At 41.2% G+C, this 19,722-nt stretch overlaps 1 protein-coding gene across 2 annotated transcripts; it reads left to right on the forward strand.

The window, feature by feature from the left end:
- Nucleotides 1-6,460: 6,460 nt before the first annotated feature.
- On the forward strand, nucleotides 6,461-15,561 carry SMLR1 (small leucine rich protein 1). 2 transcript variants are annotated; one of them, XR_015132393.1, is made up of 2 exons: nucleotides 6,461-6,781; nucleotides 14,976-15,561. XR_015132393.1 is itself a non-coding variant. In XM_086316531.1 (2 exons), the coding sequence occupies exons 1-2, from the start codon at nucleotides 7,563-7,565 to the stop codon at nucleotides 15,059-15,061; spliced, it is 213 nt and encodes a 70-aa protein (XP_086172657.1). In that variant the 5' UTR covers nucleotides 7,548-7,562; the 3' UTR covers nucleotides 15,062-15,561. The 2 variants fall into 2 exon arrangements, 1 of the variants encoding a protein (XP_086172657.1); XM_086316531.1 differs by lacking the exon at nucleotides 6,461-6,781 and adding an exon at nucleotides 7,548-7,689.
- Nucleotides 15,562-19,722: the final 4,161 nt, after the last annotated feature.

The following is a 19,722-nucleotide window of genomic DNA, read 5'->3' on the forward strand; positions in this document are numbered from 1 at the left end:
GAGGGCTGGGAACTCTGAGTAGCTGGATGGATGCCCATGAAAGACTGTCCCCATGTCTGCTTTTTTTTAGGGGCAGTGGGCAACATAAAATAGGCCTGCCAGATGGCTACAACTCATTACTGCCTGGCAGCAGGCTGGGGAAAATGAGAGTAAATTAATCAGCATTCAGGAGGAATGAATGGCAAAGGGGCGATGTGTATTGACGCTATTTTAACGCAAGTCAAATTAAACCTGTAGAAATGACAACATGCATTAATCTCCCTATTGCCTCCAGTAGCTGTGCAAATGAGCTCCTAGTTTCTTTATACAAACAGCTGTTATTTTCCTGTACCACCTTGGCCCAGAATTCTACTAATGACCTGATAGGTTAGCCTTAGTGATTAATACAGACTTGTGCATTATAACGACTCAGCTGCTGAGGAAAGAGCTTCACCTATGTTGTAACAGTGATTCTCTAAACTGCAGCTCTCCAACAGAAAGCAGGGCTGGTGCAAAATGATAAATTTGTCAGTCAACTGCAAACTCCTAGACTTTAATGAACACTGGATTTACTGCTTGTATATCACTGAAGTCACAAGGAATTTTCTTCTAAAGGGAATCAGAAATAAATTTTTAAAAAAAGAAAGAAAATTTAGATTTATATATTAAAAGTTGGCTATAAAATCTGTGGAATGGCATTATGTTGGATTATCTTCTCTGGAATGTTTCTTTAAGTATAATACTATATTGCAGGAAAAGGATGACTCAAGTTAAAAAAAATACATAAGATTGATTGATGATATCTGGGTTAAACTTCATTCTTGCTTGGGTAAAGCTCATCTCTGACATAGTCTGCAGCATCACTTTCACCACCTCCCTCTAACTTACGAGGCCCAAATAGCCAGAGAGACCAAGGAGAAGGGGTCAGTATCCTGAAATGATGGCAAGAAGCATAAACTAGAGAATTTAGAGCAAGGTCCTTCAGTACTTGTCTCAAGCTTTATTCTTTAGGAACTTTCTCTTTTTACCAGCAGCAGACCCAGATAATGCAGGTCTATAGCATATATGTTTTGAAAGTCCCCAGAGAAAAGAATACAAAATTGCAAATACAAAATACTGGGTGAAAGTGAATATTTCATAGACTGGGAAATGAGATAAATTACAGATTTTAAAAAGCTAACAAACTTTGTTTTTTTTTTTTTTTTAATATTCTGAAGCTTCTGTCAATCCTTCACTTTTTTTTTTTGGCCTTCACTGGGAAGCTTCCTTTTCATCATATTTGAATTTTGGTATAATCCATCATTTTGAAACACACAAAAATAATCTGAAAATAAGGCTTTCCATGAGGAATTAAATGTGCTTTTAAATTGCCATTATACTGTGCTATATAATCATATAATCAAATTTCCTTATATTACATACTTTGAACTTTCATGAAGATATATTTTTGTTATTGGATATCTAAGGTTTCCTTAGATCCCAATTCAGTGCTCTCTTTTGACCCAAACTGCCACACTTTGTCAAGATAAGATCTATCATACACCCTAAAATGTAACGCAATGCTTTGGGATCTTTAAAATGTACAATATCACACAAAGATGCACTTACTGTTTGTAGTACTACTGCAAACACAGGAGCTCTGGCAAATTCTACTCTCCTCAATTAACACCAAAATGTAGCTGAATACATTGCACGAGAAATTTTTCATTTTGACAGAGCAGGAGTGAAATTCAATCTTGCACTTATAATTCTACATGCCTGAGGTTTGGAAGAATTTTCTACAACAGAATCTGACTCCTAACATTTCAAATCTGATTGCTCTCCCACTTCCCACACACTGATGAAGTTGAATGCATAAGACATGTTTAAATTGTGATACGACCTTTTGCCCCTGAAAATTTGGGTCACAAGGTGAATTATAGTACAGGCAGTGGTATGAGTATCCCTGAAAGTCATTGCTGCCCTAAGACAACTAGTTACAACTTAACTATATACAGAAATGGCTGCAAAACACACAAATATTCCCCTAAATCAAAATTAAATGTCCCTAACTCATCTTTCAGAGAAGGCAATGGCAACCCACTCCAGTACTCTTGTCTGGAAAATCCCATGGATGGAGGAGCCTGATTGGCTGCAGTCCATGGGGTCGCTAAGAGTCGGGCATGACTGAGCGACTTCACTTTCACTTTCACTTTCATGCATTGGAGAAGGAAATGGCAACCCACTCCAGTATTCTTGCCTGGAGAATCCCAGGGACAGTGGAGCCTGGTGGGCTGTCGTCTATGGGGTCACACAGAGTCGGACAGGAGTGAAGCGACTTAGCAACAGCAGCAGCAGCAATGCATCTTTTCCCTAGATCTGCCACCAAAATTTCCATGACTGCTCTAACACTTCCTGACACAAAGAGTGTGACAGACAGGAATTTGAAGTGGAAAGATATAAATTACAGTTAATATATCTTTCTTTTGCAAACTTGACAAAACATGTGACCACGTGTATATATTTTCAGTGTCCCTCCCTGGGTCTTGGAAGGATCCATGAAAATAAGGGGTGCTGAAATGTAAACTTCACTAGCTCTCAAATTAGCATAAATCAGTCTCTATTCTTATCACTTATTTTATAATTGTGTTGATTGACCAAAGCATAATGGATGAAGGGAAAGAAAAGCTGCATTGAACAGAACTTTCATCTCTTATGCCCCAAATTTATTCAAGCAACAAGTAATTTGGGGTGTCAAAGTGCCCTCTTTTCCCTGGAGACCCTGGGGTGCAAACATTCACCCTTAAACAATTCCCAGAGAGCCACTCAGTCCTGTCATAGCCTGTTAGTGACCAGAAACATCAAATTGTTATCACCATCCCAGATATGATGGGATTATAGGGAATCTATTTCAAGGACCATTTTCCTGTGAACAAACTAACCGTAAAAAAAAGTTCATGAATGAAACAAGAACATTTCCCTATCAACAAAATAACTGTAAAGTAGGGTGGGCTGGGCTGATACTTGGAGAATTTAATGAATAAGACATTGTTGATGCTTCTTGAACTGCTGGGGTCAATCTTTACTAGTACAATCACAAAAACAAAAGCAAAAAAAAAAAAAACCAACATACTTTTTCAGAATAATTTGATTCCTATCTATTGTTCTGTACCTAAGAATAGCAATCCTGTGTGATGATACTTGGGCTTTCCCAGTGGCTCAGCAGTAAAGAATCTGCCTGCAATGCAGAAAACGCAAGAGACACTGGTTCAATCCCTGGGTTGGAAAGGGTTCCCTGGAGGAGGCCATGACAACCCACTCCAATATCTTGCCTGGAGAATCCCATGGACAGAGGAGCCTGGCAGGCTACAGTCCATAGGGTCACAAAGAGTTGGACACTACTGAAGCAACTTAGAATACATGCACAAATGATGCTTAGGGGAAGGCTTTATGTTCAGAGCGCCTGGAAAAATCTCCTTACCTGGTGGCCAATACCCAGAAGCATATTCTGCAAGCCATAATCTCCTGAGATTCTTCTGGCAAAAAAAACCCTCAATGGTCCAGTAAGTCTGAAAAGACTCATACTGTATCCCTCTTGGAGATTCACAATGCACTCTGTTGAATTAAAGTCTCTAAGAAACCTTGCAGTAATCTACTTACCCGACTGAGCTATGAGGAAAGCCCCCAAAGTGTATCCTCTACCAGTTTCCCCCTTTCTCAGTGTGACCCAGCCACAATAGGTCTATTTCTGCACCTCCTTTCAAGCTGAAAACAGTCCTAACTCAGGGATTTTGTACTCAACGCTCCCTCTGCCTAGAACTCCATGCTTCTACGTATGCACACGGGCTCCATCTTTCATTTCATTCAAGCCTCTGCTCAAAAGCCTGCATTTCAGAGACATCTTCTATAATGGACTGAATTGAGTACCCCACCTAAACTCATATGTTGAAGCCATAGCCCCCAGTGAGTTTATTTGAAGATAGGGCCTTATAGAGAGGTAACTAAGGTTAAATGAGGTTGTAAGGGTGAGACTCTAATCCAATCCTTATAAGGAAAGGAAGAGACACATCGGTTGCCTGAGCTCAGAGAAGAGGCCATGTGAGGACAAAGCAAGAAGACAGCCAGCCATCTACAAGCCAATGAGAGATCTCAAGAGAAACCAGCCCCGCGGGCACCTCGGTTTTGGATGTCCAGTCTTCAGAACTGAAAAGATTAATTTCTGTTGTTTAAGCCACCCAGTCGGCCGGATTTTGTTACAGTAGCTCTAGAAGGCTAATACTCCTTCCCTGACCGCCCACCTAATTCTCTTCTCTCCTTGTCCTGCCTTCTCTCTCTCTTTTTTTTTTTTTCCTGCAGAGTGCTTATCATGACTTGACACTATATCTCTAGGAGGTTGAGAGGCAGTAGAGTATAGTGGATAAGTGTTTGGGGTCTGGGTTGAAATTTCAACCCTACCACTTCATAGTGGTGTGGTCATTGATGAGTTATGGAAGTTTCATGAGCTTTACAGAATTGATATTGCTTCAAAGGCATTGTTATAAGACTGTAATGAGATAGAACATGGGAGGGAATTCCCTGGTGGTCCTAATGGACCCCAGGCTTCCACTGCAGGGGGCCTGGGTTCAATCCCTTGTCTGGAAACTAAGATCCCACAAGCCATGCAGTGCAGCCAAAAAAGAGAAAAAGACAAAATACAAGTTAAAAAAAAGAGAACACAACTACTATTCTCTGGAACAACACACATGTTCAAAAATTGTTACCTACTTTGCTTATGGTCTGTCTACCCTACTGGAATGTACAAGGACAGGGAGTTTGTCTTACCCATGGTTATGCTCACAGTGCCTCCAAAGCACATATTAAGCCCTCAATAAATATTAGTTACATGAAATATAAATAAATGAAGTCCTATGGACCTTGTCTCAAAGTTCGCAAAGAATTTAAATTCTTTATTGTCACTTCCATGTCTATCTTTTTTGCTGAATGAACACCTTATAATCTGCTACTACCACATGATTTCAGAGTCCTTATTTTGTGTTGACTGTTGTACTGGTGCCAAGTGACACTACTTTAATTGACATGCACTAATGAGCCAAGTTCAGAAGGGCAGTTAACAAGGGGCAGAGGCTATAGGCTTTCCAACCCAAAAGACTCACATTGAAGTAGTCATGACTACATTTATAGTGAGTGATGCTTCATCAGCAAAACATCACCCATATAATCAAATCAGAGCACTTCATTTAAAGTGTGTCCGTTTCATTTGTATTTAATTTTTTTGTATTGGTTTTGCTGCTCTATGTAATTGGATTCTCTAGATATCAGCAATGGCACTTTGGCGTCCTCCACTGATGGACTTCAGAACCTTCACTGCCCTATGGCATGTCGTTGAAATGAGTCATCCTTTATGACTTATTCAGATGAATGCCGAATTCAAGTCAGAGGCCTGGGGGGTTTGGTATCACCTTCAGTAGGTCACAACTATGTAAAAAAGGCTTTGTCCATCTGTCACTAAGTCATCCTCTAGAAGTTTTATATCAACATCTGCGATCACTTGTGCCTGAAATTGTCAAGGAAATCAACAATGGGCTCATTTACTACTAAGGAAATAACAGGAGAATTTAACCCCTAATGTAACATGTCCCTCTGTTTTCACAGATATACATCTTCCAATGACATTAATGATTATTCCCACCACATGCTGAAAAGAATTTTAAATTGAAATGTAAGTAAAGAATTTGCTCTCGTTATGGTAGTTAATTGAACTACCATATTGAACTACCCATTGAACTGGGGTAGTTTATTGAACCCCACCCCAGATTCTGGTTAGTAAAATAGGCTGATTACCAGTGTTTCATCTCCATCCTTCTATCTGCTAGACCTACTTAGCATAACCCAAGCAACCAGAGTGAATTTGGAAAAGAGCCTTTATTGAAAAAAGTTCTTAAGCTCTAAAGGATGTTTAACAAATCCTAATATCTAATCTTCTAAAAGTTCCCAGTGATGTGGTATTTTTCATAAATGAAGAAAACTGTTAATACCAGCCACAACCAGGAATCAAAATTTTAAAAGCAATATCCTTTATAATAAAATATGAAATACTCAGGGAGAGGTCTGTCAGAAGTCTATTTACTGTTTACTGCTTAGGAAGCCAGCTAAGCATCCCAGAGACCCTCCCCATTCTACTGTTTTATAGATCAGGGTGAAGACTTTACAGCTGTGACAGAGACTCTGCATAGCCACATGAAACCCTTGGTGAGATAATTCCGGAAGCGGTGACAACAGCTTGTCCTTGGTAGAGTCTGCCAGCCACTCACTAAGGCAGGCACCAAGTGGCCATGGGGAAGGTTAGAACATGAAAAGAGAAATCACCCCAAGGAGTGGCTACCAATCTCCCTCCCCAAATTTTCCACATTCTCTAGGAGACTTTTCATTATTGAAGTGACTTTTTAGTTGCTTTTAGTTTAGTAGACCGGTATCTTCAATTTTTTTTTTTTTCCCACTAAAGCTTCAGTTGATGGCAACTCAACTCAGTGTATGAGCCAATGTCAACACAGTCTCCTACCCTTGCCCTTTTAGTCTTTTCTGAGAAACTTGGTAGTTACCACATAAGCCACATCACTGTCATTCAGGGGGCACCTTCTACTGCCAATGGAGGGCCACAGGAATGTGCGAGCAGAGGACAGCGGAGGGTGCCAGCTGCTAAAGCAGCAAGCACAAACTGATGCACCAAGGGGAGAAGGACCGGGGACCGTACTGCCATCCATTCCATCATCGTGTCTTGTGGCCATTCTCTCCTTCTGTGTCCATCTCCACTCTCAGAGGGCAGGTACCATGATTTTTTCTTATACATCCAGCATCTAGTCAAGAGGTTGGGTTATAGCAGAATTAAGTATTTGTCAAATAACTGAACAAACCAGTGTACTGCTTGGAAAAGCATTCAGAGCAGGACATACTGGGAAGAGTTTTTATAAATGGAAAGAACTCTGTATGAAGGAAATTTCAGGTTTTCTAGACACAGGTATATTGACATGGTGATTTTTTTCTCTGAAATTTAGAGAATGTAGGAAAAGTTCTTTTCTACATCTGGGAATTTATTGGTAGTGTAAGGAAATGGCAGTATTCCCAGTATTCTTGCCTGGAGGATTCCATGGACAGAAGAGCCTGGCAGGCTACAGTGTAGGGGGTTGCAAAGAGTTGGATGTGAATGAACAACTAACACATACACACACACATATATATACACATATGTATAACAAACAGGTTTGCTTGAAGTCAGGTACTTTTCAAATCAAATAAACTGGCTACAAAGAAATTTAGGCCTCCTAGTGTCATTCCCAACCTCACCAAATAAACAGTCATCTCTGGAATGGCCTGGGAGAATCAACTCTCAATTCCACTATACTTTGAGTTACAGAGTAACCTGCCAGCAATCCTCTCAGAATTCATGGGGCTGTTTAAATAGAGCAAAGTCCACAAAAAGTTCCACCGAGATGTGCTGAGCAAAGGCCAGAGCCCCAGGAGAAAACAAGTGTAGCCTCTGAGCGAAGCTGACCTCACCTGGAGTGCAAACCCCACTGGCCCGGGGTAGGGGATCTGTGTGATTGGCAATGAGCCCTGTGCTGTCAGAGCTCCTGAGCAAGCTTCCAGGCTGGTTCCTGTTCTCTGGCATCTTCCTGCCTGTGACTTTGCTGCTGCTCCTTCTCATTGCCTACTTCAGGATCAAGCTGATGGAGGGTAAGTGAGAAGCCAGCCAGGGCAGGGGTTAGAGGTCCTTTCCCACGGCACACATCTGAACAAGTCCATGGACTATCCGTCTTTCTGGGAGGCCTGGAATCACATCTTTTTTGAGTGTGCAGGGACCCCTCAATAAATGCCCTCTTAAGATACCTTCACGGGTGAACATGGCAAGTTTGATCTCACCAGCAGTGTGGATGGTACACTAGGCCCTGAAGACTTGATGCAGGGATCCTTCACTGCAGCCCCTCAAAGACAGATGAACTGTGAATCAGCAATTTGGACACATGACTGCTTGTCTCTCTCAGGCCAATAGATTCACAAACAATACACGGTGTTACATGGTCTGCTGTGTCTGCCTGACAGGGGTGCATGTATGTGTAAGTCCTTGTGAGTGTGTGTGCACACACTTCTTTCTCCATTAAACTTCTATTAAGGAAACATGCCATCATTGTGCTATCAGAGTGTTAGTAAATGTCAAGCTCTAATAGATATCTGATGGCTTGGTGTGACTTTACTATGAAACTGTGGTCTTAAGGTGGGGAGAAAAAAGAAACCTCAGGAAGCTTAAAGTGGTTGGGCCACAGGCTGCTGGGTCCTGGATTGAGACTATTTATTCTGCTGTAACTGAAAAGAATGAAACTGCATTATAGTTTGACTGACTAAGCGTTAATAATGTACCCAAATGTTAGACTAATATGAGAGGTTAATAGTTATTTTAGTAATATCAACAAAAACCAGTAATATTCCTTAAGTTGGATGATGTCGTGTTAACCAAAAATCAAATTTGAAGTACGTCTTCCTACCCTCCTTTGCTTCTCTCTGCTCCCATTTAGGATCTGCATATCCTTTTTTGGAGTCATTTCTGATTACATTTTCCAGTGTGAGCAGACAACCTTAAACTAGGCATGCCTTCATTTTTATGTGGATCCAATCCCCCTAATTCCAAATTTCCCTTTCTTATTAAAAAAAAAAAAACCTCTGAGAACATATAGCTTTAAAAATTATAGTTCTTTCTGTAACTGTTTTCCTAAGGGCAGGCAGTTATATATCTTCTCTCCAGTTTGAGGGCAAAAGAGATCACTTGGCCCAAATAAAATATCACCAGTTTGAATCTCTATTTAGCAGCTCCCACTTAAAAACTGTAAACAGATGGTCAAATGTCATTTCATCAATCTTGCAACCAGGGTTATGGCAAGTGTAATCATTCCTATTTTGTCCTGTGAAGAAAGGGACATTGACAGATTAACTAGTGTGTTCACAGAACCCCAGTCTTGCATCCTGAAACAGAAACTTATCTTGCTTGCCTCATACATCCTAGTTCATCAGGCAAGAGATGCATTTTAAGATGTGATGGAAAGTATGTGGCGGTATCATAATCATTAATCCCACATTTCAAGCCTTAGGAGGTAACAGTGCATGAAAATTTAATTAGTATGTAGAGAACATCAATTTTTTCACAAAGGAAGAAAGGAAATTCCCTAACATCCTGCACTCTTCAATCTATTTCCATTGCCTTGAGTAAGCTCTTGAGGTAGAGGTCCAATTCTTGAACTTTCCATCACCAAACCCTTCATCAGCCTCTACCAGGGACATGTCACCTCTCCGTGGGTGAAAGTTTTGATGATCTTACCTCCCCAGGGCCTGAGATTTCTAAACTGCTAGTTTCAGTGCCACTCAAAATACCATCACCCTGATCACGAACAAACTGCTTGCTAAAATAACCAACATTGCCAAAAACAGTCACTATGAAAAACAAATTGTGTCTCTCGAAAGTCTGAAAGTTTTGTATGGAGTTAGATGTAAATAAGGTCAGGAAAAGTGACCAGGTTCTGACCTTCAGCAACTGACATTCTCAAACAGGTAACTGAAGTATTGAAAATGTGCAGTGTGTCTAGGCGTCTCTCACTGAACTTTTTGGAGAAGGAAATGGCAACCCACTCCAGTACTCTTGCCTGGAGAATCCCATGGACAAAGGAGCCTGGTGGGCTATAGTCCATGGGGTCGCAAAGAGTCCAACATGACTGAGCAACTAACACAAACACACACACACGTATATATACACGCTTTGGTGGTTGGCAATAGAAAAAAAAGAAAGGATTTCGAGAAATCAGAGTAAGTTAAGGGTTAACAGGTGAAACTGTTAAGATCTCAGGCAAAAGGGTCAAACCAAATGGGAGTTTAATTTCAGCTCTGTAACAATGGTCACACTACCTAACCTTTTGTTGTTGTCTTTTAACATATGCAATTTATCTTACAGGTTGGGCATTTAAAAATAAAACATATTTGGTAACAATTAGTTGAAGAAAAACATAGCTAAAATTGAGGGCTTTAAAGAAAAATTGTTAAGTATGTACTCTAATCTTCAATAGATCATAACATATACATTTGTCAAAAGATTCCATTGAGGGAGCGGTGATTCTTGACTGGTCTGTCAAAGCATGAATAAATCAACTGTGTAAAAGCTCTCTTAACATATCAAACAATCTTTACAGAAAGTGATTAGAGTCCTCAATCAGTTCAGTCACTCAGTCGTGCCTGACTCTGCAACCCCATGAACCAAAGCACGCCAGGCCTCCCTGTCCATCACCAACTCCCGGAGTTTACCCAAACTCACATCTATTGAGTCAGTGATGCCATCTAACCATCTCATCCTCTGTCATCCCCTTCTCCTCCTGCCTTAAATCCTTCCCAACATCAGGGTCTTTTCAATGAGTTAGCTCTTCACATCAGGTGGCCAAAATACTGGTTTCAGCTTCAACATCAGTCCTTCCAATGAACACCCAGGACTGATTTCTTTAGGATGGACTGGTTGGATTTCTTTGCAGTCCAAGGGACTCTCAAGAGTCTTCTCCAACACCACATTTCAAAAGCATCAATTCTTCGGCGCCCAGCATTCTTTATAGTCCAACCCTCACATCCATACGTGACTACTGGTAAAACCATAGCCTTGACTAGACGGACCTTTGTTGACAAAGTAATGTCTCTGCTTTTTAATATGCTGTCTAGGTTGGTCATAACTTTCCATCCAAGGAGTAAGCGTCTTTTAATTTCATGGCTGCAATCACCATTTGCAGTGATTTTGGAGCCCAGAAAAATAGTCAGCCACTGTTTGCACTGTTTCCCCATCTATTTCCCACGATGTGATGGGACCAGATGCCATGATCTTCGTTTTCTGAATGTTGAGTTTTAAGCCAACTTTTTCACTCTCCTCTTTCGCTTTCATCAAGAGGCTTTTTAGTTCCTCTTCACTTTCTGCCATAAAGGTGGTGTCATCTGCATATCTGAGGTTACTGATATTTCTCCTGGCAATCTTGATTCCAGCTTGTGCTTCATCCAGCCCAGCGTTTCTCATGATGTACTCTGCATAGAGTTAAATAAGCAGGGTGACAATATACAGCCTTGAAGTACTCCTTTTCTTATTTGAAACCAGTCTGTTGTTCCATGTCTAGTTTGAACTGTTGTTTCCTGACCTTTATGCAGGTTTCTCAAGAGGCAGGTCAGGTGGTCTAGTATTCCCATCTCTTTTAGAATTTTCCACAGTTCATTGTGATCCACACAGTCAAAGGCTTTGGCATAGTCAATAAAGCAGAAATAGATGTTTTTTCTGGAACTCTAGCTTTTTTGATGATCCAGCGAATGTTGGCAATTTGATCTCTGGTTCCTCTGCCTTTTCTTTTTTTTAATTTTATTTTATTTTTAAACTTTACATAATTGTATTAGTTTTGCCCTCTGCCATTTCTAAAACCAGCTTGAACATTTGTAAGTTCACGGTTCATGTATTGCTGAAGCCTGTCTTGGAGAATTTTGAGCATTACCTTACCAGCGTATGAGATGAGTGCAACTGTGTGGTAGTTTGAGCATTCTTTGGCATTGCCTTTCCATAAAATAATCCATTTACATTCACTGTCCCAGGGTGCTAGTGGTAAAGAACCCATCTGCCAATGTAGGAGACATAAGAGAAACTGGTTCAATCCCTGGGTTGAGAAGATCCCCTGGAGGAAGGCATGGCAACTCACTCCAGTATTATTGCCTGGAGAATTCCATGGACAGAGGAGCCTGGTGGGCTACAGTCCATGGGGTCGCACAGAGTTGGACACAACTAAGGCTGCAGTCCCTGGGGTCGCCAAGAGTCGGACAGACTGAGCGACTTCACTTTCACTTTTCACTTTCACGCATTGGAGAAGGCAATGGCACCCCATTCCAGTGTTCTTGCCTGGAGAATCCCATGGACAGAGGAGCCTGGTGGGCTGCGGTCCATGGGGTCGCACAGAGTCGGACACAACTGAGCGACTTCACTTTCACTTTTCACTTTCAGGCATTGGAGAAGGAAATGGCAACCCACTGCAGTGTTCTTGCCTGGAGAATCCCAGGGACGGGGGAGCCTGGTGGGCTGCCGTCTATGGGGTTGCACAGAATCGGACACGACTGAAGAGACTTAGCAGAAGCAGCATCATCAGCAGCTGCAGCAATGTGACTTAAGATGCATGTCCAATTAAGTGGCATACTACCTAACCTCTTGAAGCTTCAGTTTCTTCACTTGTAAAGTAGAATTAATAGCAGGATGTAGCTGTAGGGTTGGTGTGGGGATTAAGTGAGGTAATACATGTAAGGTTTTTAACAGTGCCTTTTCTTAACAACGTTCAGTCATTATGACCCCTGCTGATTTATTAATATGAATTCTCAGAAGACAGCGTTTGTGTCATTATAATAACCATCATTAAAATATACCTGCACTAAAAATACTGGAGTGGGCTGTTATATCCTCCCCCAGGGGATCTTCCTGACCCAGGGATCGAACCCATGTCTCTCATATCTCCTGCATTGGCAGGCGGGTTCTTTACCACCAGCGCCACCTGGGAAGCCAATAGCCATATTAAACTTCAAGACAAATTTACCTTTACTTAAAAATAAATTCTAAAAATTTTACTTAAAATTAAGTAAGTTTCCCAAGGTCACTCACTTAGAAAATGGTAGCGACAGGTTATCTGGCTCCAGAAATAGTCCTCTCAGCTAAAACACCACCCCTGGAGTATTGAACACAGAGTAGGTGTTCAGTAAGTATCTGCTGAATGGAGGAATACTTTCAGCCCAGGCAAAGAAGCTTATCACCAACGTGGGAGAATTTAAAGGCAAGAATTTTACAAAAATTTTGAGGGGATGGATCAACCTCTTTAACAGGGTAATTATTGATGATGGTGATTCCTCAGCATGAAGATTTATCTCTGAATCAAGGAGACTACATTTCTTCACCTGTGGCCCAACAGAGACAATGTCATTGCCTGAAGAATAATCTTCAATTACAAACTCCGATGTTCTATGTTCTCATGGCCACTTGCCTATTCTCACCTAATCTCTCTATGCTCTCCTAAAAGTTCCATTAAAACGAAATAATGGCCAAATTACAAGCTCTTTCAGTATTACGAGCTATTTCTCTTGCTCTCTGCATTGAGCCTGGCACAGACACTTGGTTTACAGGATAGATAGCTCATTGAGGAATGATGGATTTCCTTTTGGTCTCTCCCCACTAGTTTTCCATGCTTCTAGTTCTCTTCTTTCAGTGTCATTATTCAGATCACCCATTCTCAGTTCTAGTTTGTATCCTGGCTCCTCATTCAAAGCATCTTTGGTAATGAAGAATGAGGGAAGCAATTACTCATATTGCAATGAGTCTATAACCTAAGGCATGGGCTATCTGAAGCACTACCTTTGAACTAGCAATAATCTATGTGGGAAGGCAGTGAAACTGAGTGGCTGAGAGTATGGCCTCTGGAGTCAAGACTGCTGCTGCTGCTGCTAAGTCGCTTCAGTCGTGTCCGACTCTGTGTGACCCCATAGATGGCAGCCTGCCAGGCTCCCCCGTCCCTGGGATTCTCCAGGCAAGAGTACTGGAGGGGGTTGCCATTGCCTTCTCCGGAGTCAAGACTGCCTGGGATCAAATCCTAAATCCATCAGTTTCTATGATCTTGGGCAAACTGCCTCATTTTGATTCTCTACACCTTCTTTTGTTCATCTGTGAATTAAGAGTAAGTGACTACAACATAAGAATTAAATAAGACCCACAAAGGTCTTTTCACAGTGTATGGCACCAAAGTGATCAACAAACATTAGCTGTTAAAACTTGAGGCTTGTGTAACCTAAGACCTGATAGCCTCCAACTCAAACGTACCCTCTCTCGACTAAGATGACAAGCAATGTGGAATCACAGAAAGTCAGAGAGAGTGCTCATGTCCTGGGGTACATGGCATATAAAGTGCCTGGCAAGGAATAAATTGCTAGGATTTGACCTGTGGGCCAAAAAGAATATTTTCAGGTTCAATGCTATAAACATGCATTATCTCCTATGAGATTATAAACTCCTTGTCTCTGGCTTCGATAATTTGACTAATTATAATTCTGAAAATAAACTTTTAAGAGTAACAATAGTTTCTGTTATGCGTGTTGGTGGTAGTCAGAAAGAAAGCTGTTTTTTTTTTTTTGATGTATCAGGAAGATCTCAAAGGATAACTGTCAGGATTTCAGGGCTAAAGATCAAATGTATTATTGCAAGAGAGGTAATGGGTGAAAGTACCAGAGCAGATAAGGATATACAGAAATATGCTACATCATAAAAGCCAAGGGGAAGAGCCTGATTAGCGTGGGGGTCATGGGAAGGGAGCTCATGTCAAATGCTACAGAGGGAGGAAACTGGGGATTAGAAAATGACACCAGTTTGTAATTACGATGTCACTGATAAGTTTTAATATTTCTGTAGCTTTAAGTGAAGTTATATTTTAAGGGATTAAGGAGTAAGTGAAAATTAGCATCTCAGTTTTCAGTCAAAGGTACCAAAAGGTAAAGCGGAGACAAATATGATTTATCTAAAGACTAAATGCTGAAACACATTTTTGGTGGGGAGGAGCAGGACAGAAACCCTCTCTTACTCATTTCCATATCCCTAGGCCTTACATTAGACAGGCTTAATAAATGTTTATTGAATGTGGAAATCTTAATACATTTAATCAACATTTAATCTACTGAATATAAATATACTTAACATGTAACGATCTTTATTACAGTGGTAATTTGCCCAGTCTAACCATGACCATTCTTTAGAAATAAGCATTTACATTTCTTTTGGGAGAGGCTGAGAAGCAAAGGAGAGATCCTGCAGTAGTAGTTGCTCTGACGGCCATGACTTCTGTAACCGCCAGGATAGAAGTGCTGGCCAATTACATCTTAGGAGCTGTAAGTGACCAGTGGCGCTCAGCTGCCTTTGAAGTATTAACTAGTATTTTTCCTTTCAGTTAATGAAGAACTGTCACAGACTCCTGATCACCAACACAGTCTCAACGCTGGCTCTTCCCCCTACCAGAGAAAGAAGCGGACATGACTGTCAGGGACTGATCAGTGGCCAAAGCACAGTGGATTTCCGCTGGTCAGAGAGTAACAGTCAATGGCTTAGCAATAAAGTAGGTGAATAAACCAGATCCACAGCGAGATAGAAAGAATATTAAGATGCTTGGTCCAAACTATATTGAAAAGTGGCAGCTATTGTCCAAGAAGACAGCTATGAGACTCAGCTTAATCAGCAGTTCTTCAGAGTCCCAAGATTGTGCTGGATGGGTCCATGGACTGGATACTTAAAAACTTTTGTAACAAACTTTTATAGAACCATGTCTACTCTGAAGGGCATTATTTTCAAACTAAAATTCTTCAACATCATTATTATGTCATTTCGTGGAAGCTGGCATTATTCTGACTTTGGAGGTGAAGAAACTCTGGTAGAGAGAAAATGAATAGCAAAAGATGAGTGCCTGTGGATTCCCACTGTGAGTTCCCACTTCCTCTTCTTGACATTCAGCAAGGCATAAATGTCACCTTTTCAGGCATTATTTCTGGCTGTTGGTTTGCTTCTCCCCCTTTTCCAGTTGCTTTTGCAAATCACATCATCGTTGTGAGAACCCACAATAAGAGCCTCTCTTCACTGGATATGGATCATCATGAAGGTAGCTTTCAGCATGACACCACTTGGAAATACTGGCCATTTGGTGAGAAAAGTAAAGAACACAATGTTCATGGAACTCATATGGAGAATAACTCAAGACCTTGTCTCGAAAACCAAACATCAGGGAGCATTTCTAAATATGCAAAGAAGTCAACATTTCCCTAGCAGTAACCACCAAGCTGAGCCCCTGTGCTATACAGCAGCTTCTCACTAGCTAGCTATTTTACACGTGGTAGTGTATAAATGTCAATGCTACTCTCTGTGATGATCTAGAGAGGTGGAATGGGGGTGGGATGGGGTGGGAGGCAGGCAAAAAATAAAGAGAGAGAGAAATTTCACTAGCAGGATTCTTTCAGTGAGAGCCCCAAAGAGCCAATCTAGGTAATTGAGAAGAAACATTCAATTCAAAGTAGTAGTTAAAATTACTACCTTGCTCATCACAGTTTCCTAGTTAATGTTAGCAAAAGACACTTAACATGTCCTAAGTCTGGTTATATACCGATGTTTGCATATGAATCCAACAGGCTATTAGACTGATTATAAAACAATGAATTTGTTCACCTGAAAGAAATGCATTTATGTAGTGACACAGAAATCATGTGGCTGACGCAAAGCGAGAATGCTGTTCTCTGCTTCTCTCCCCTCGCCTCCCTCACTCTCCAAATCCTCATATACATCCAATGACTTATCAGTCTCCACTTGCACTTACTGCATAATATGAAATTCACTGTTCAACTGGAGACACTCATTTCTGGGTTTTATTGTATTTGATTACAAGGAAAATATCTGCTGGGACTTCCAGCCTGAGGTAATTTAGCATAAGTGTGCATGCCATCTGGAAGGAGTAACAATATTCCTTCAATTCTGGGAGGGATCTCGTTACAGCCTCTGGCGGAAATCAGCTTTTGTAAAAATGCTTTCTTTGACAGAAGGTGTAGAAGTTTCAGCCACCAAGGTTTGCTCCAACTTCTCTTGGCAACAGGCACTTGTGAAGCCTGACTGATGAGTCTGGTGGGTGCATTCCACCACCGTTGTCCTAGCAGAGAAAATGCATGTCAACTACTATGGGAACAGAGGAGCTCTAAACATACGGATTTTTAGCATAACCTAGTTGTGCAATGCAGGACCTGACTTCTCTGTTGCTGTTGGGTAAGATGAGAGTGCAAGGAATTTCTAAAGAAATCATGAGTCATGAATGCTTTTATATGCAGAGAGAAATAGAAACATTAGTCTTCTCATGGAGAGACCAAGGCCAAGCGTTTTACTACCATCTGCTTGAAGGCACTGTACTGGATTTCATGAGTCCCTCACAGACTGCAGCCAATCAGCTGCCCAGTCACATCTTTGCTCGCCACCTGCTAAGAGTCTAGCAGGTTCCTGTTCATGGCTGCTCTCCCCGAGACCAGGCTGGTGGTCTCCTTCATATTTCATTCTATATTGCTTCTTCCTATACACCAAAGCATTTCATTAGGGGCCAAACATGCTCCTAAGTGGTCTCCCTTCAATAGTTACTAACCTTATTTCTAATGTTCTAGTATCTGAATGAACTCTCAATTCTGTTTCCCCGACATGAGACTTTCAATAAAACAATGGATGCTGTAAGTGCTGTTATATTGCCACCTATTCAACAACAATGACAACAAACTTGTTTTACAGAGCAAATCTAAAGCTGTTGATATCATCCATCTTGTTAACTGTGTTGGTAATTTGGAAATGTGGCATTGGGACACTACAAGTCCATGACCGTTTCTTCACATTCTAAGCTTAGACATGTTGGTAAAACAGAAAATGGGGCAGGGAAGGGCACACATCATGTTCGCTAGTGTTATTCACAATCCTTTAAAGAAAAAACTTATTTATAAGTAGTGTGACCAGGTAACAACCTCCAGTATTTTCTATATATCTTATAGTAGCAACTGGAAAATAAAGAATAGATATACACTTTCACACACCAACAACAGTTTTTCTTTGAAATCTAAGTCCTTTGGCAAAACTATAGCTCAGAAATCAGTCATAACTGTTAAACACATTTTGTAAATCAATTTTCTGACTTGTTTATAAAAAGTTAGAATTTTTCCAAACAAATGTTCCTGAGTCTTGCTTTCTGAATTTATAATTAGTGTGCTCATCAGAAGCAGCCTCTGTTTATCAACATTTATGCAAAGGCATTCACCCTGGCAAATGAGTCACAGAACATAAACAGGAAGTACATATCTAAAAATTTTATTTATAATTAGGAGACCAAACCAGACGATCCTAAAGGACATCAACCCTGAATATTCATTGGAAGGACTGGTGCTAAGCTGAAGTTCCAATACTTTGGCCACCTGATGCAAAGATCTGACTCATTGGAAAAGACCCTGATGCTGGGAAAGGTTGAGGCCAAGAGGAGAAGGGGACAACAGAGAATGAGATGGTTGGATGGCATCACCAACTCAATGGACATGAGTTTGAGCAAACTCAAAGAAACACTGAAGGACGGGGAAGATTGATGTGCTGCAGTTCATGGGGTTGCAGAGTTAGACACAACTTAGCAACTGAACAAAAACCACCATCACCACCAGATTGAAATTGTTAAGAAAATTCAAATCTATATTCCAAAACCCAGATTGTTAAGAGCAGAAATTTCAAACCTCTATTGAGGTAACAGAGAGCCTTTTGAGAATTTAATGAGAGCCAGGAATAATTTTTTTAATCTCTAGGAAAAATGAGTATACCTGTAAATTTGCATATATTGGGAGAAAGCCTAGACCCTTGAAGTCCATCAAGGAGTCTGTGGTAAGGAAGCCTGTAGTCAAGAATCTTAGGAAAAAACTGTGTTGCCTCTTACACTGGCCACCTTACTTACGATGGATGAGTAGACCATATCGGGTTCCTGACATTGCAGGGCTCACAGGAAAGTTGCATCTATACAATCCGAAGTCAAAACTTTCCATACGGGCTTCCCAAGTAACTTAGTTCATAATGGTACAGAATTCTATCCTGCAAGTTCTCACAAGAACACAGCTCAGCCTGGCAGAATCTCCCATTACTTACCTTTGGTGGATTAATTCACACAGTGCTGTTAATACTCACAGCGGTAAACTTTTTGGAGGGCATTTTTGTGCCAGGAGCTCCACTAGGCACATTACACATTTTTACTTTATCTAACCATGAGAATCACGGAGAAGGCAATGGCACCCCACTCCAGTACTCCTGCCTGGAAAATCCCATGGATGGAGGAGCCTGGTAGGCTGCAGTCCATGGGGTCGCTGAGGGTCAGACACAACTGAGCGACTTCACTTTCACTTTCATGCATTGGAGAAGGAAATGGCAACCCACTCCAGTGCTCTTGCCTGGAGAATCCCAGGGACGGGGGAGCCTGGTGGGCTTCTGTCTATGGGGTCACACAGAGTCGGACACGACTGAAGTGACTTAGCAGCAGTAGCAGCAACCTTGAGAATATGCCTGGTGTGGGATGTATTACTACCCTCACTTCATAGAGAAGTACCTTCATTGAAGTCACATGGTTCAGTTACTCAGCATAAGGCACCGCAAGCCTGTGTTTCTGAAGCAAAACATTTTATACAACTTGAAGCTACTATTAACCCAATTTGGCATCATGACTATTCAGAGGGTCAGTGTTTTGGGCCCTGGCCAAGGATCAAGAGTTGGACACCTCAGATTTGTCAGCCGACTGTGTTCTTTTGGGGTCAACTCCCCGCTATGGCCTGATCCCAGCACACACATGAACAGGTGCATGCGAGGATCCATATGCAAACCTATGTGGACTCCTGCAAATATAGTTAAGCCTATGCTCACTGTGTCAGCAGGGACATGCATATGTCCTGTGCAAGTGTGTAAGACTCTACTGGAAACTGACCAGAGCACCATACTCAGAAGAGCAATGTTCTCATGACTGGACTTGTTTTAAATTATGGGGCTTTTACGGGATTTCTTAGTCTTTCATCATGGAATATTTTAACAGAATGAAATAACCAGCCCCTACTTACCACCTCCTGGCTTTAGCAATTATCAATTCACAGCCAATCTCATTTCACCTAAAG

Source organism: Bos grunniens, chromosome 9 (assembly GCF_055505025.1).
Source record: "Bos grunniens cultivar Pamir isolate PY7600 chromosome 9, Bosgru_T2T1.0, whole genome shotgun sequence".
Taxonomy (NCBI): Eukaryota; Metazoa; Chordata; class Mammalia; order Artiodactyla; family Bovidae; genus Bos; species Bos grunniens.

What these genes read in the sequence shown, in the direction of transcription:
- SMLR1 (XM_086316531.1), top strand. Translation starts at nt 7,563, where the DNA reads ATGAGCCCTGTGCTGTCAGAGCTCCTGAGCAAGCTTCCAGGCTGGTTC. An exon ending in CAGGATCAAGCTGATGGAGG is followed by an intron (nt 7,690 to 14,975) that starts GTAAGTGAGAAG and finishes TTTTCCTTTCAG; the next exon opens with TTAATGAAGAACTGTCACAG.